Source organism: Varanus komodoensis, unplaced genomic scaffold (genome assembly GCF_004798865.1).
Source record: "Varanus komodoensis strain SLA01 unplaced genomic scaffold, ASM479886v1 scaffold2, whole genome shotgun sequence".
Lineage (NCBI taxonomy): Eukaryota > Metazoa > Chordata > Lepidosauria > Squamata > Varanidae > Varanus > Varanus komodoensis.
Window position 1 is genome coordinate 63,071,485 of NW_025335568.1, and position 17,986 is coordinate 63,089,470.

The 17,986-nt window shown below is 44.0% G+C and overlaps 1 protein-coding gene across 1 annotated transcript in view; it reads right to left on the reverse strand.

Annotated features, from left to right (window-relative positions):
• Positions 1-7,751: 7,751 nt before the first annotated feature.
• NRXN1 (neurexin 1) overlaps positions 7,752-17,986 on the reverse strand; it is a 1,090,172-nt gene continuing 1,079,937 nt past the window's right edge. The window contains 1 exon segment of the mRNA XM_044428877.1: positions 7,752-8,421. Within this exon segment, the coding sequence (XP_044284812.1) occupies positions 8,117-8,421 (305 nt within the window). The 3' untranslated portion in view covers positions 7,752-8,116.

The following is a 17,986-nucleotide window of genomic DNA, read 5'->3' on the forward strand; positions in this document are numbered from 1 at the left end:
CACACCCATATTAGTATTGTCTGTGAATTTGATCAGCAGACTGTTCACCCCTTCTTCCATGTCGTTAATGAAAAGATTAAACAGGATCGGTCCCAGGACAGAGCCTTGGGTGACCCTGCTCATCACTGGCTACCATCTCAATGATTCCCCACTAATGGTTACCCTCTGCTTTCGGTCAGTCACCCATGCCCTAATCCATCAGACAGTGCATTGGTCTATCCCCAAACTCCTCAATTTCTCAACCAGGATATCATGTGGCACTTTGTCAAAGGCCTTGCTGAAATCCAGGTAAACCATGTCCACCCAGGGAGCAGACACACCTGGAATTTCATGGTGAAGCAGGAACTAACTACAGCATGGCATACCCTACCATATGCATAGAGCCTAAATCATCTGGTTTTAAAGGCATGGACCTTAACAGTGGCTAATTCCTCACATTTCTGGAGCTCTAGTGAACGCGGAAAGCCTTAAGACCACATTCTGAACTCAAAGGTCTTTTATATATTGAATTAGAAACATTCCTTCATGTGACATGGTCATCTACCAGGGGGATACAGTTGTACTGACTGCACTGAGCAGGGGATTCGACAAGACGATTTTTGAAGTCCCTTCCAACTTGATGATTCTACAAGATACAGAAGGCTGAGAAACTAGTGAAGTGTAATTGGCAATACACCCCTGGGGCTCAAAGCACACGACGAAAGCACATGACGCAGCGCCACGGCTGACACAAAGTTGCTCCTGCAAACGCCCTGGGCACGGTGCAGATGAGCGCTGCACAAATGACCTCTCGGCAACCCCCGTCCCCTTTGTGGGCAGCCAAACTGGATTCTTCCACGGGAAGGAAAATCTCTCCAGCGGTTTTGGAAAGGTAGCGGTGCTAACTCCACCGTTAGCAATAACTGCAGCATGTCTTCCTTTTTCTCTAAGGGTTCTGTTTTTTTGTGCTGAGGTATAGAAATGATGGGATCATAGAATAGTAGAGTAGGAAAGTCCGGAAGGCCATTGGGTCCAACCCCCTGCTCGGTCCAGGATTCCAAGTTAAACCATTCCTCCCAGATGGCTGCCCAGCTGCATCTTCAATGCCTCCAGAATGGGAGAGCCCACAACCTTCAACTGTGGTTCTGCTCTGACAGTCAGGAAGTCCTTCCTGATATCTAGCTGGAATCAGGCTTCCTGTAACATAAGCCCATTGTTCAATGTCCTGCACTCTGGGATGACAGAGAAGAGATCCTGCCCTTCCTCTTTGTGACAGCCTTTCAAGTACCATATTTTTCGCTCTATAAGACGCACTCCCCCCCCCCCAAAAGTAAGGGGAAATGTCTGTGTGTCTTACAGAGTGAATGTGTGTGTGCCCGATGCCCGGGACGCTGCCAGCCGCCTGCACCATGTGGCACCACCTGGCCGGCACACGCTCGGCGCGCCCTGTTCCGCCCCCCCCTCCGGCGCAGGTGAGAGCTGTGTTGCTCAGGGGGAGAGGTGCGGAGGAGGAGGAGTCGCGGCCTTTAACCTGCCAGTCGCATGGAGAGCACGGAGAGATGGACTGCTCACCCCCACTGCCCGGGAAGACCTGCCGCTGCGCCGCCCGGAAAACCATCGCCGGCACACTGCCGGCCACCTGCATCATGTGGCACCACCTGGCCGGCACACGCTCGGCGCGCCCTGCTCCGTGCCCCCCCCCCCGGCGCAGGTGAGAGCTGTTAATCACAGGTCGGTGTGAGTTTTCAAATGGCAACCTGTCTTTTAATGAAGCCCATGGGGAAGTGATGGGGAATGTGCCTGTGATTATCAGGAAGCTTTCCATGGATCAATTATCCATTTGTTGATCAGACACATTTATTTTAGGATCAGTGGATATTTGAACAGCATTACCTTCATGTATGAAGTTTATTCTTCAAAGGCTACTTAGTGTGTTTGATTTACCATACAGTATCTCATTTTTTGTCAGAAGTTTTTTTCTATTATTTACTAGTAGGGCAGCGTGGACATTACTGGCTTTTTTAGGTTTGCTATTGAATTGTCTGCAGCAGCTCTTGTATAACTGGTGTAGATTGTGGATTCCTTCAATAATTCCACTACTGACTAAGAAAGTGATGTCAGTGATTGTGAGCAACAGAGCTTCATAAATTCTGACTCTAGCGATGATGAGTTCTATGGGTTCAATGAAAACTAGAAGAGTACTCGAACTTTAAAGTCTCTCTTTTGTTAATGACAGTGATGATGGTTCTTAATGCCACTGTTGACTGCTGTTCACTTTACAAGGTTGAAATACGGTATTACTGTATTCTGTTATAGTTTATTAGATAGTTTAGTAAACCATTTGATTCAGAATATTTTTTCTTGTTTTCCTCCTCTAAAAACTAGGTGCGTCTTATGGTCAGGTGCGTCTTATAGAGCGAAAAATGTGGCACTTGTGAGCATCATCATACCTGCCCACAGTCTCCTCTTCTTGAGGTGAAACATGCTGGTTATTCCATCTCTCTTCACGGGGCTTTGTTTCTAGCTCCTGGATCATGTTTGTTGCCCTCCTCTGACCCTTTTCAGCTTGTCTGCATCTTTCCTAAGCTGTGCTGCTCAGAGCGTAAACCATGGTGGCCAGAATAAGTAAGAGCAGTAACTGTCCTTGATAACATTATGCATGCAGGATTCATAACGGAATGGAAAAGCATCCCAGGAAAGCATCGTTTGCTCTGCAATGCCTTTGGCTATACAGGTCAATAAGATGCGTTTAAGCATATCTGACTTTATGTTCTACCCATCTCAGAAACCCATCAGCAAAACCCATCAGATGTCCTTGGAATCATAGGAATCACCTCATCTGCACAATTACATAGGCTTGGAAGAATGCCCATGAAGGCCCCCTAGTCCAATATGCAACTCAATGAATTCATCCCCAACAAATGGCTGTCCAGCCATTGTTTGAAGGCATCTAGAGATGCCCATTGAGTCCTCTAGTTCATTGGCTGCATGCTCAAACAGTATAGCCATCATGATATTTCACCTAATCTTCAGCCATATTATACCCTCTTGTACTTAAGTCTGTTAGGACGAGCTCTACCCTCTGGGACCCCAAGGATCAAGTCTTTGCCCTTTTCTACATGATAGCCCATTAACATTTGAAGAACCCTCTTCGGTCCTCTCCAGAGCCGCCTTGTCTTGCAACCTTGTGCCTTCCAGGCACATTTAGACTGCAACTCCCAGAATTCCCAGTCAATGGCCCTGCTTGATGGGGGTTTTGGGAGTTGCGGTCTAGTTGCCTCTGAAGGCCACCTGGTTGGAGAAGGCTGTTTTACATTACTGTGCTTGCTTACATCTACACAGGTGTGGACAGGAGAGGGCTATGCACATGCCGGACAAACAACTTGTGCAGGAGCAGCTCTGTAACATTGTCTGTCTCTCATCTCCTGTGTGTATTGCTTTCTTGTGGAAAGATGTATTGGTGCATAATTGGTTCTGAGGTTTCCTAAGACTGCATGCTGGATGCCAAAGGTCCCAGTGGGAGAACATGGCTCTTCACAGAGCAAATTTATAGAACAGTGGTGAGGAAGGAATATAGTACACTTAGTCAGTGTTACCTGGGGTCCAGGGTCCTGCGATGGTCCCTATGTACCTCCATGAGCTCCCCAAGGCCATGATGAGGACAGCTGAGAAAAAATAGATGACACTGAGCGTTTTCCTTCCAAGTTTCTGTCACATCAGCCCTCTTCAGACATGAGCTGTGCAACAGAGGGGTCTTGGAGTTACCGGAACCCAGGACCACAAGTGCATCTGGCACCCATGTTCTCACACTTAGGTTTTCTCGATGCAGACAAGTGGAGGAGGCTATCTTGAACAGGCAATCCACTTTTTTAGTTCCAGTTCATCTGGAAAGTGACTGGAGTGTTCAGCAGTATCAACCATGGCAACGGGAGCTTCAAAGAAAGTCCTTGATGTGTACAAATATAGCTACATTTGGTCACAAGCAAAGAGGGCATATGCAGCAGTGAAATTTTAATTAAGAAAACTTCCAAACATCCACCCATGTTGTGGCTGCAATTAATTAGAAATGCTTTAAAAGTGGAGTGTCGGACTTCTTTCAACCCAATGGCCATGTTCCAATTTGGAAAAACTCTCTGGGCTCACGTTCTCATGAAAAGGCCAAAGGCAAGGAGGGTGACACCAATGTGCCAATATATCTTTGCTTAACACTCCTACTACTAGGCACTAAAACTAAAGTATTGCAGCCTTTTCAGAATAGGGAAAAATACTGTACAAAAACTGGAAAACCACCCCAAAGCGGTTGGGGGTGGGTGGAAAGGGGCAGCTAAGCATTCTTCCGGAGGACTTGGAAGGGCCACCCATGCTTCCATAACAGGGCCAGATTCGGCTTGAGGTTTGATACCCCTGCATTAAGAAGGGGTTGTGCAAGAGGTGTGCTGATGGTACACCAAGAAGTAATCAACTCGTCAAAGGGTCTTCTGTATGAAAACACTGGACCACTCTGGAGAGGTTTAAACAGTGAACTCTTCAGTTCTTGGAATTAGTGGGGAAGTATCTCATGAAGCTCCACAAGGACTACCAATGGCCACTCTGATCCAGTGATTTGCGTGCATTTGGATACACACGTAGATGCTTCAGTACACGGGAGGTCCTGTGGGAGTGTATTGAGATCTGCTTTCCGGGAGGTGGAAGGTAGGGATGGTGTTTTCTTTTTACTGAGCTCAAGCCATGTGGAATAGCAAAGCTAATAGTACATATATTGTGACACATCATGTGGAGGAACAGGGAAAAAATGAGCCAGCAACTGTATTAAGAAACATTTTATTAACAAAACGGTAAATTCCACTTGCTTAGCATTTCCAATAATGGATAAATTGGCCTTGCAACAAATAAAAAAAGAAATTGTAAATATCTATCACAGAAAGCACTATAAGGTTAAGGGCTTCTGACTTCTTTTTGATATTTTGGGAATGAATAATTTCACACATTATTTTAGTGTATTGTTAAAAAAAGGCAACACAATACAGTAATAAAAAAACAACCCAGAGCCATCTCATCACAACACAACCCTAAGCGTGTTTTCTCAGAGGAAGACCCACAGATGTCAATGGGACTTACTCTCTGTTAATTGAGCAAAGGATTGCCACCTTAGTCAAACAAATTAGATTATTATAGAGATGGGATTAACGTATTTGTTATGTATTTTGAAAAGATAAAAGTTTTTAATATAGCTACTGCAACAGTTGATAAATGCAAACACTTTGTCTGTTGGTTATTAAATCACAAAATCAACAAGGAAGAGCAGGAGTATCTCCCCAGAAAACAGCTTCAAATTACCTTTGCTAGACATAGCAATCCCTCTATCATTTATTCCTTAAAAGTGATTAAAAGTAATTGTGTTAATTGCTTGGGAAAGAGGGGAAAAAGAAGTTAGGTAATAGAGTCAAACTATGAAGTCACAAAAGAATGTTGTCATCAGCTTGGACCGCAGCACCGGTCAAGAATGTCATGGGTTGGGATCCATCCCCCTTCCACATGGCTGCACTGCTGTGGAAGTTCATTTCTCATTGTTGGCTCGTTTCACTTCGGGTACCAAAGTCAGTTTTCCTGCATTGTTCATGGCTAAACCCATTCATTGTCCTCCCCTCACCAAAGGTCACTTACAAATGTGGTGCACAGAGGGACCCATTGGGCAGATGCTGTTGCGAGTGCTATGTAGCTTCTGAATATTCATGAGCATCATTTCCCCCTCCCCCCCTCCAAAGCCCTTGACACATCCAGCATCTCGAATCATTTGGCAGCTTCCAGGGGTGGCTATACAGAGACATTTGAATGTGTGTTTCTAAAGTATTGCTGCGTTGAAGACTGAGAACTCCACTAGTTCTCAGCGTTTTGCCCTGGTGGCAGTGAACAGCCCGCAAGAAGAGACAGTGCCCCGCTGGTTAAAGCTAATTTTAAATTCCTTCCTCCTATTTGTAAAGTGTGAACAATTCTACTCCTCCCAGGAGGCCTTCCTTGATACGGCTGATTCTTGACTGAACTAGTTTCTTTTGGCATATGTATTCCTCTTGTATCTCTCTTACTGAGATGCTACACAATGACTTATAGTCGGGAACCCAATGGAGCGGCTCTCTCTCTCTCTTTTTTTATAGAAAACAACAAAAATGCAAATCTATAACATAAGCATGTAGTTAAGCCAAAGTACACAAAATGTTTATACATAGATCTAATACAGAGAAATGTAAAGCATGTTTTGAACCAGCTTTGCTCAGAAAAGGAAATTTCATTTCAGCTCAGATGAATGAATAGGAAAGCAGAACTGGAAAAATGAAAAATATTTCCTCATTTCACAAAAACTGTGCAACTTAGAAATGCATACTGCATGTAGTTTATGCCTATAACATTTCTGCTTTTCATAACAGACAGTGAGAGAAGATGGATAAATTTAAAGGGAAAATTGTGATTTTTTTTACTTAGCAGCTCTGTTGTGCTTACATTTTAACCACCAGTCAATGCTATATAATCCTAGAGATTTGGATTATATAGATTTTGCTTCCTGGGGTAGCAGCCAACTCCACAAGGCAGTGATATAATCCAAACTGGAGTGCACAGGCCAAATGGGTGTGCACCAGATTTGTGTCACATTTACCGTGCGTGGGAGAAGGGGAAGTAGAAATGGCACGATTCTGATGGGTTTTGCTGATGCAACCTGGGAGTGGATAGGCAATTGGAGAAGAAAATTATGATGTTTGTATCTATATATATTTGCTTTCTAAGTCCACTTCTTTCATACAAACTACCAAAACTGAACTGCAAAAGAAGAGAGACAGAGAGGCTGTACAGATTAAGAAAAAAATTAGCAAATTCTTATATACATTCATACATATCCCTCTTAGGATATTCACTAAGCTGTAAATTAAAGGAAGGAAGGAAGGAAGGACGGAAGGAAGATCTGGCAGGGGAGAAAAATTGTGGCAGTTTCTCATGGCTGCAAAAGTAAACAAAAGTGTTGTTTGCTCCAGATGTCGAAAACGTTCTATACCTAGCCACACTTAGAACATTGAGTTTACCCAAAATGGTTGAAGAGCGGATATAGTTTGCATTTCTATACAACAGGCTAGAAAACATCACTTATCACAGTCCAGAAAGCACATATAGATGTGGGTTTTTCTTTTTAATATAAACATATGTAATCACATATTAAGCGTGCATGATTTTTCCCCCCAATGATTGCATCTATGCCCTCAGGTTTGTTTGTTAGTGGTGTGTGAAAATAAGCCTTATATTTCACTTCATTTGTGTATTTGTTTATTGTAACTTTTGAAAATAAGGCCGCTATACTGTTTTCCTCACAACCAGAAAGAGGCTTTTTCCAAAGCGTCTTCTTCGTCTCCTCTTTCTTCTTCTCCTCCTCCTCCTTCTATATGTGGTTTATTCAGAAAAGCCAGCATTTTGCTTCAAACCCAAGCTCCAAGCACTGTTTCGTTGCACTGGGTGGCAAACTTCAGTCTCAAGATTTGCTCGCTGAGCGCTTGTGTATAACCACAAAGTCATCTCAGGCCATAAGACTGACTCCTCAGGAGCACGCTAGCACTTTGGCTAAAACCAGATTCATAGGTAGCTTCTGTGTGTGTGTGTGTGTGTGTGTGTGTGTGAGCAAGAGAGAGAGAGAGAAATGGGGGGGGGAGGGGGAGAGAGAGAGAGAGAGAGAGAGAGAGAGAGAGAGAGAGAGAGATTTCACTTTTTGTGGCTGCTTCAGTTTATTACATTTCGTGTTGTGCTGGGTGATGCTTTTGTCGTAATACTCTTTGTCTTATGAGTGTACAACATTGTCCTCAGTAACATTCCAGCAACATAAAGACAACAGAGTAAAGGAAAACACTGTAGATGTAAGGGGATTTATTGACTCCTGTTTTGGCGAAACAAGAGTATGAAAAGCTTATTTTGTTTTTTTCTTTCCTTTGTTTTCTTTTTTTTTTTAAAAAAGTCTTTCCTTTCTGATTGCATTCCCTGTGTTCTTTTCCCATTTTTTTAAACATCGTATGTGCTTCATAAAAAGTAAAGTAAATAAGTTTTGTTTTATGTCTCAGATAAAATGAAGACTATTTCTATACAATTGTTCTTTTCGGCTTCGCGATCAGACATAGTACTCCTTATCCTTGTTTTTCTTATTTTTGTTGGAGCTTTTGGAGCTGTTGGGTTGCTTTTCCTTAATCACAGCCCCATTGGACTGTGCCGAGTTACTGATGTAGTTTCGACTCTCGTCCACGTGATAGGAGCCTTCATCCCGGTTTCTGTACTTGTACATGGCATAGAGGAGGATTAGAATGCACAGTGCAGCCGCCGCAACGATCCCAACCACCATTCCAGTGGTGCTGCTGGATTCCCGAACCACCTCATCGGAACTCGGGTAGCCTCCCCGTCCGGGTTTGGTCGGACTGGCTGCAAGCAGATTATGAAAGAAGCATTTACACAGTGCAAAACAGGAAACCGGTTCGCATTACATTTGCACGGCTGTGTGCTGTGAAAACACAGGAGTGATGCCTCCACCTCGGCACTCTGAAATGTTTGGGATTACAGCTCCCAGAAACCCTGTTCATTGACTCTCCTGGCTGAGGCTGATGGGAGTTGTAGTCCAGAGCAACTAGAAGGCTCCATGTTGGAGAAGGTTGATCTACCTGCTCAGAAAAAAAACGTAAGTTACAGGCTTCAGAGTTGGCCTATAATGCAAGTACAGAGCTGGTTACAAACAAATGCACCTCTGTGTCAAAAACTCCTAGTCTGTGGATATCTAGCAGATAAAGAACAAACTTTCTAGCACAGCATCTCCAGGGAATGCAAGTTTTCTGTATAAAGGGAGCTTTTAACATAAGTAGGTGTTTCCATTTCTGTTATGCATCCACCTGTAGTCTGAAATGCAAGTCTTCTGGACCATGGATCTTTCCCAAATGTTACCGAAAGCTCTTGCTCTACTTTTGGCTGGGATTCAAAGAAAGGACATACATCCAGAAACAAAGGAATATGAGTAAAGGTGGAAGTCCGCTTGTTGGCTTTTCCTTAACAGTTCCCCCTGCAGAAAGTACATGGTACTATTAAATCAAATAGCATGTCTGATGGGAATCGTGGTTCCAAAAGGGCTATTGGTGGATCTTACACATGCCACTCTCCCTTGACCATTTTTCAGATCTCAGTCGTTGGCTATGTGGACAAATGGGGCTTGAAACCATTTTACCTGAATCCTGCAGTCCAAAGGTGCCTGATGGACTGAGTAAGTGCACCCAATCATTTAAGAAAACTCCATGCAGGCATGCCTAGACCAATCAGCGTTTTTGCTGTTAAACCACAACTACGCATATTTCAATCTGTACAAAAGCCTCTAATTTTTTTGAGGTCCATTGTATAAATAAAATATGTATTGACACCTAGAAGCAAAAAGGGAATGGCAGACACCAACTTGCAAAATCTTTAAACTGTGGAATCTAGCTTCATGACCTACCAACATAAGCCAGGTCTTTCTCTAAGGGTCACCAAGCTGACCTTAGACATTTTGCTTCCCAGAAAATGAAATCCCCCTGAGACAACTGGAAAGCTTTTGTCTTCCCTGTATTTTTACAGATATCCAGGCTAAACAGCATGTTCTTAATGTGCCTTAGATCTAAGTTTAAAAAGGACAAGAAGTGTGAAGTCTAAAACCAAAAATAAAAAAAGGGAAAAGATGTGAGATCCAACAAAGGGATCTTAAAAAGATAGGCTCAGCCGCTACTGTGAAATACATAATTTATGAATGAATGAGTATGACAAAATTATTAAACTAAAATCAGATCAATGATGCTGCCCATTTTTCACCAGTGATTGTTGTCTTAAAAAAAATCAATTCATTTAGTATTTCCCCCATCCCTAAATGTATCAATCAGTGAAAATTGCCGAACACAATTGCCACACCTATCCTTCCATGGCTTGCACAGAAACTGATTTAGGACAGGAAGGGCTGGAAAGCATGTTGAATTTCTTCACTTTATCATGGAGGCCCCTCTGCCCATGGGTTCCCCTCCTAGTGGTGGGTCAAAAGATGAGCTAAAGCCGCACCAGGTTCTGCAGAACACGGGAGAAGCTGCCCTCTGGGCTGCCCATCTGGGTTCTAGATGCTTGGCAAATATTATTATTGAAAGAGTGTATCTCTTGCCTTATTAAAACATACATCCTGTCCTGGCCTTGGCAACCTTCTGTTGCAGAAGGCCCCGTGGATGCTGCTTTCTGACCACTCCTCATGAAGCGGGTGTGAGGCGCCAGTTAAAATTTCCCACAATGCCCTGGAGCACTGGCTGCTGTACCCAGGGAAGCCTTGGCTGGTGGAGAGAACTGATGGGGGTGAAGGCCAGCCCCCCTGTAGGCACTTTCCTGACTGTACTCTGGATATGGATGTGTGAGAAATCCAGATGTACACAAGCCACACTTCCTGGACTCCAAGGTGGACCAGAACACAGTTCTCAGTCAGAAAGCGGTACCCTTCTGAGCTTGAGAGGGGATCCACAATGAAGATGAAAAAAGGCACATTGAACAACATGCTCAGTTTAGAAAAACGTGTTGAGGAAAAGGGATGCATAACCAAAGTGCTCACAGACTTTCTTTAATGGATGCATGCATCCCTACGTCTGTACATTTACAATGTGTATGGAATTGTATGCATTAATGTGTACATTGTAACAAATGCCTGTGGGGGTGCGCACGTGTGCACACACACACACACACACACTTAAGCAACTGTAGCACACACTTGTGTAGAAATCGGCCAGAATAACGCCCACCCCCAACAATTTCAGGAAGATCAAAACTGATCCATCCATCCACTCTACAGCTTTTATATATTCCACCAACAAAGAGATATTCTGGAAGAGAGTACCATGTCACCTCACCAAAACTATCAAGATCACTACAAAAGAAGGCTTTGGTTGCACTGGAAAGTCAAGGTTTCACCTTCACATCCTCTTCCTGAAGAAATGGTTTGCTCTCCCCTTTGCTTCAGATTCTACCTTCCTTTGGGAAACAGGTGGTTTTTTCAGGTTTTCACTTCTAAATGCAGGAAGGCTGGAGTATTTTGAGTCCCCCACCTCATGCACACCACTACACATCACGTGCCATCCAGCTCCACTCCAGCTTGCACTAGGAATCCACGCACCAAAGTCCGAAGCATCCATGGGTCCCACTCCTCTTCTCCTTCCCCACTGCACCCTCAGGATCCTGCGGAAATTCACCTCAGCAGGATCACCACCTAATGGGCTAAAGCCAACCTTAGCTGTGGGCATCTCAACCAAATGTTGTCCCAAAACACGTGCTGGTCCCTCTTGGCTCCCTTTTTCAGGGAGATGTTTCTTGGACTACTGAGGCACAACACTGAACCAAACCGTGTCTCTGGTGTGTGTCTTTTAAATAGGAAGCCTGCTGGCAGTCTTTCATTTTAAGCATCTTTTCACAACTATCTCACTCACACCATCTGTCTAAAGAAGCAACCACTTCATTAACTGAAGGTGTCCTGCCTTGTTGAGATTTGAGGTGCGGGGGATGAGGCAAAATGGAGATGTTGTATTTTATTCCTGCCTTAGGCAAGGGAGTAACTATTCCAGGTAACAGAACGAGTTGCTCTTGGCAAGTCTTCTCTGGGAAGCAACCACAGCTCACCCGGGCCTACGATGCAGCCCATGGAAATGAACTGGACATTTATTGAAATCCTAAGAACTTTCTGTGCTTTTATTTCATCAAGGAAACCTTGTGACTTCTTAAAACAAAATTTCTTCTGGTCTCCTGAACTTTGGAAGGAGAATTGCTTCCAAGCAGTTAAAAGACAACTCCCAAGATAATCCTTTCAGTCATTATTCCTGACAAGTTAACAGATAAGGAATATATTGTGTAAGAATATCACCTCATTGAGTTTGTTTTATTTTAGGAGGAGGTGGGCTATTAGGAGATCCAGCCATATATCCCAGTGACTCGGCTTCATGGCTTACCCGGAATGCCACACCTGCAAGCAAAACGATTGCGTGCATTGGCCTCGGGAGTCTGAACGCCAGCCTTTCACAGGGCTTGTTCACTCCCACTGCAGAATTGAGAGAGCTTTAAAGAGATGCGAATCACTATGAGGATAATGGCTGCTGAAATGGTGAGGCTAAATATATATATATGAAGAGTGCAATGCTACGGATTGTTCCCTTGAGGCCCATAAGACCCCAGACATAGAGGCTTATGAGTAGCCAGTGAAACACAGGAAGCAAGGCTGAGATGACTTCTGCCTCCCTGCACTTTTTGGCTGCTTTTGGCTCTCTTGATGAGGCCCTTTGGAAAGGGAGAGCGGCGGCTGGAGTGTTTCCAGGGCACCTTGCATATCGGTGGCCTTTTTCCTCCCCTCCCCACCCTTTTACATCCTCTCCGAGCTCGATTTTCTGACCCTGGAGAGGAAGCTGGCATGGTTCTTTCCCATGCAGGTGTGTAGGGGAAAGATTGGGCCTCAGAACTGGGGATATGTAGTATCTCCTACACCCCTAAATATCCTTTCTATATCTCTCTTTAGACTCCCCTAGATATTTTCTAGGGACAAAATTGCTTTGTTTAAGTATAACAAGATATCCAAATTGGATGAGCCAGGAAGCCACCTCCTTTGCATCAGTGATGCCATTAAAAGTTTCCTTGTGTTTGCAGTGAAACTTACTTTTTTTTACAAAATAGGGTTCTTGTGGTTCTCTAAGTCTTTGGAGTTGCAATCCTGTATACATTTACCTGGGAGTAAGCTCCATTTATGAACGTACCCACTGGGACTTACTTCTGAGCAGAAGTACAGAGGATTGCACTATAAAGTACTAGAAGACAAGTGGTCCTTGAGTTTCAGTGCAACAAACATTCATGGTCACCTCTCTGGAAATATTGATTTAAATTAGTTTATTCTGTATGGGGGACAACTTGATACCCTGTCCAACTATCTGTCTAGCCTGGTACAATCCAATCTGCCTGGCAGTGATTGTCCAGAATCTCAAGCAGACCTCTTGGTGTTCCTTCCTACCTGATCTTTCTCTTGAGAGATGCCCATGGTGGGATCTGGGATCATGAGTTCTAAAAAGCAATGGACCCTCCAAGTTACAGACATCATAGGACTCTGGGTTGATTCCCATGTGCATGTAACATCGCTTGGGTGCTTTTCAGTTGCTGGCTGGTAGCTGAAAGTGTGAACTGACCCCTTGGAAAACATTGTCCCTGAGAGGATGCCACCTAAAAAGAAATGAATTTAAATAATCCAGCGGTAGGACATGTCTCTCAGTGATGCACCCCCAATACTTGATACGGGATCATGCTGTCATCAAATCCTCAAATTATCTGTGATTAAATTAGCAAACAAGATGCTCACAGAGCACCTTTTGAAGAAAAACACACACACGCTCTTGGTTTTGCACTGGGCTTACCCGTCACTGGCTTTGCTTGAGGAACACTGGGAGCTAAGATTCTGCAAGGATGCTAAGCCATATCTATTAAAATATTTCCCACTGTTCCTCAGATTCTGTGGACAATGAAAGCTTTTATCACTTCAGCTGACTTAGGTTTTACTGCACGCCTGCCCTCCGGCCATGAAAAATTTATGTCCTGCCTTGAAAATGCTTGTTGTTAACCAAGTTTCCAACAGCAATCCAACAGATATTGAACCGTGTCTGTGAACATCTCTGTAATGCTCTGAATTACACTCCTGCCTATTGAAATGCAGGCACCACAATGGCAGGGCAGCAGTTCATTGTCCAGGGACCAGCAGATGAAGAGGTGGAAAACACTCAGCCTCTGCAGAGTCAAGACCATTCCACTGGAGAGGATGGGAATCCTCACAACAGAAAGAAGCGGCCCCCAATATTGAAGCCTCCTCTGTGACTCTGTGAGCGGCTTGGCAGAGAAACCTGTAAAACTATATTTCTTCATTCCACTGTCAGGGATTAACCAGCCGTCCTTTCTTACCTCGGCCCCTGTTTCAGTGCAATCAATGAAGTGGGTATATTGCACTTGTCGTTATTGAGAGTTTCCTCCCTTCTCTTTGCACATCCTTCTGACCTGTATCATATACTATAGGAGATGGGATTGATTTTTATATTTCTTTTGTTACTGCAGCTATGAAATAAGTTGTCTGGAACATTCACGATTGGCTACAGTTCTCCATTGCACATTAGAGAGTTATTAAAATTCTTGGCAGCCCTTCAACGTGGCTCTTAAATTTCAAGAGAAAAATAGTGACTATTGCCAATGTCCAGTCTTCATTAATACTGTGAAAAGAAAATGGGAATTGCAGACTCCTGCAGTGTTTGAGAACTGAAATTAACGAGAACCTCTCCCCCACAAATGCACTCACGCACGCACGCACACACACATGCACGCATATTAAAGACCTGCTTGGTTCATAGCTATGCTTTTGCATCAATAAAGTGGGGAAAGTAGCTAGGAAATTATTCACAAGACATTAAAATACTGCATTTGCAACAAGGCATGAAAGTAATTATTTTGTGGTGTACACTCTGCAGGCTTTCAATTTGGGAGCAGCTGGAGACTAGAAAGCTCTCTCAGGTGGATCAACTCATCTGGACTCCTTTCATTTGGACTTCATCTTCTCCCCTGCATTCTTCTAGCTGCTGCATCTGTATTTATCTCCCACTAGTCTTTTCTTCTCACCTTTGTTTTAGAGCCAAATTATGTTGCCAGCAAAATTATTAGCCAGGATCCTTTCGGAAGTGTATTGTTTAAGATTCCAGGTGATGGGATGAGGGAGGAGAGAATCAACCCTTCTATACATGTAGAAAAACTGAGGGGTAAAAGGGAGGCTGTGGCACTGGGATATATTTGTTTATTATAGGAATAGTAAGCCGCCCCAAGGCTTCAGCAAGGGGCGGCATAGAAATGTTATAATAATAATAATAATAATAATAATAATAATAATAATAATAATAATAATCTTTTTAAAGGAGAAGAACTATTTTTGCCTGCAGTAGTACACCCTAGGCAGAACTTCTGCTGGAAGCAAAAATGAGAAAAGTGAAGCTCTTACACTTTGAGCACATCATGACTGCCTTCTTACTGGAGAAGGCAATCATACTAGGAGACGTTGAAGGAAGATGAGGAAGGGCACCTGAGGAGTTGGCTGGATTCCATAAAGGAAGCCACCGTCTTGAGTGTACAAGAGCGGAGTAGGGCAGCGATGGGTAGACCATTTTGGAGGGTGTTCATTCATGGGGTCACCGTAAGTCAGAGATGACTTACGCACAAAAACAATACACCCCTGAAAGGGGCAGCCTAGAAAGGACCCTATCATAAGGACCTGGGAATCAAAACGGAAGATCAGGTCAGGTTCTCTTCTTGCTGATGCCAGAGTGTAGGACATGGAATAATCGATTCAAGCTGCGACAACCCAGATGCAGGCTGGACATCGGGAAAAGCTTCCTCACTGTCAGAGCAATACGACAGTGGAACCAGCTGCCTGGAGAGGTGGAGAGACATTCAAAAAGAAACTGGGCAGCCATCTGAGTGGGATGGTGTGACGTGGTGTCCTGTGAGAGCAGGGGGTGGACCCCATGGCCCTCATGGCCAACTGTACTGTTCTATGATTCTATGATTCAAGTCTAGGCCTGGCTGTAGAGGATTATTTTAGCCTAATGCTTTAACTAAACCTTAGGGCTGGCTTTTCAGTCTTTCCGAATGGGCAAAAAACCTGCACAAAAGCTGGGGAACACCTGATCAGTGGCTGGCAGAAAGGATCTAGTGGAGCAAACACTAGTGAAAAGAGCCACTTAAGAGACATGCAAATAACAACTCCCTGACAATAGTGTTTTGCCCTAGTTCAACAAATACTTTGCGTAAGGGGAGAAAATATGAGTTTGGTACAGTAAACTCAAAGCACCAAGGGCAACAATGAATATATTTTAATTTCCTTGGGCACTTAAAGCTTCCAGTGAAGTATCATTTATTTTCAAAGGCACTGCAGCAGGTGAAGTGTTTATGCCAAAAAATATGAAGCTACCTTCTGTTGGATTCCTAATAAAGAAGATACCTTAAGGGTCGCAGACTTCTATAGCTGAAAGATGTGTAAAATATTTCATGGAATACCTTTGTACAAAACAAAAACAACATCCCCAAAATGTGAAGGTTGGGATCGATGGAGACATGGGCAGAGTTTCTACTGAGATATGCGTGCAACAGCCGAGGTGTGAGAATGGAGTGTTCAGTCCCCCTTTGGGGTACAGATTGGAATTTTTTGTAAGGGTAGAATTTGAGAAGAAGAGAGGTCTTTGCACATGGTACGAGACACCATGATCAGGAAAATGTAAGATCTTGTGGCAATGAGTGGAGGCATTTAACTATCCACTGTAAGAAGAAGTCCTTCCTGTTTTGAATCTCCCAGCAATCAGCTTCAGGGTGGGGTCCTAGTATTATTTATTTATTTATTTATTTATTTAAAACATTTCTATGCTGCCCCCATCACAACAAAGCCTCGGGGTGGCTCACAAAAAATACAAAAAAAATACATAAACAATAACAATATAACAATTTAAAAGAAAAAAAAAACATTAAAGCCCCTGGTGCATTCTCGGCTAATTTTAAAATCCTAATAAATACAATAATTTAGCAATTAAAATAAGTTTTAAATAAAAAGGTCTTAGCCTGGCACTGAAAAACAAATAACGATGGTGCCAGGCGGACCTCTCTGGGAAGCGCATTCCATAGATGGGGTGCCACCACAGAGAAGGCCCTCCTCCGGGTACTCACCCTCCTAATATCATTCACAGAGGGTTCCCAGAGAAGGGCATCCGTTGCTGATCTCAAGGGGCGGGAGGGTATTATCAGAGCAAACCGACAATCCGGACAACTGCAGAGAGCCCCAGTGCTAGAACTAGATACCTTTGCACAGCCTCCAGCTCAAGCGTATGATCCCACGGATAACAGAATCCCAGTTCTGGTAGGGAGTGTTTTCTATGGGAGCCCGGGTGGCTTGCTTGTTTGAGAGCTGGGCTGGGGACCTGGGAGATTCTGGTTCTACTCCCCACTTGGCCGCTTGGCCATGAAGCTCATGGAGTGATTTGGGCTCAGTCACTCACTCTCAGGGCCGTCGTGTTGTCATTGCAAGGTTGCGAGCATAAAAATGGAGCTATGAGCTACCTTGGGTTTCTCACAAGAGACAAAAAGCTGGGATATAAATCCAGTATATGGTGGGCATGTCATGAGCTGAGCCGGCTGGAACTGGAGGTCAGACTAGATGGCCTGAGTGGTCCCTTCTGACTCACTCAGTTTCCATGAATAATAATACTGGCAGACTACATATCAAAATATAGCATGCATAGCTTATCAATCCTTTTAATCATTTTTAAAATAGGTGAATTCAGAAAGCAGGCAAGGGGAAAATACCCTAATACAAGGAAAAGGTTAATTATTAATACTACTGAGCAAGACTGGGTCCACCCAGTCAACTAACTAGACAGGCAGGCCCTAGCCTGAACGTCAGCTGTGCATTTCTGAAAGTTCCTCTATGCAGTACTTCCTTGTGAGTAAGGTAACAACAGAGCAAAACCCCAAAGCATTAAGGAGAAAGTGCCATGCCTAGCGCTCTCCTTGTTCTGCTAGCTTTTGGCTCATGCACTCACACAGAGCCATATTCATGCGAGTTTGGAGTGCTTCGACTTAAGATTCCAGCCAGCCAGCCAGCCAGCCATGCCCTCTTTCAGGATACTCCATTCCACACTTTCCACCCCAACAGATACTCAGTGGTGTGTGGCCATGGGGTGTGCTTAGTCCCCATTTTAGGGGGAGAAAAGGAGAGAATATTGCCCTCTGATGTTCCCTCCCCCGCTAAAAATTTCATTTAGGCATCTTGAGCATATTGAGTTGGAAAAGTACAGAAAAAGGAGGCAGAAGTGACCAAAGGTCCGGAACACCCACTCTGTGGGGACAGACTAGTGGGGCTTCCCCTGAAGACAGTCCGAACACTTCAATTGGTGCAAAA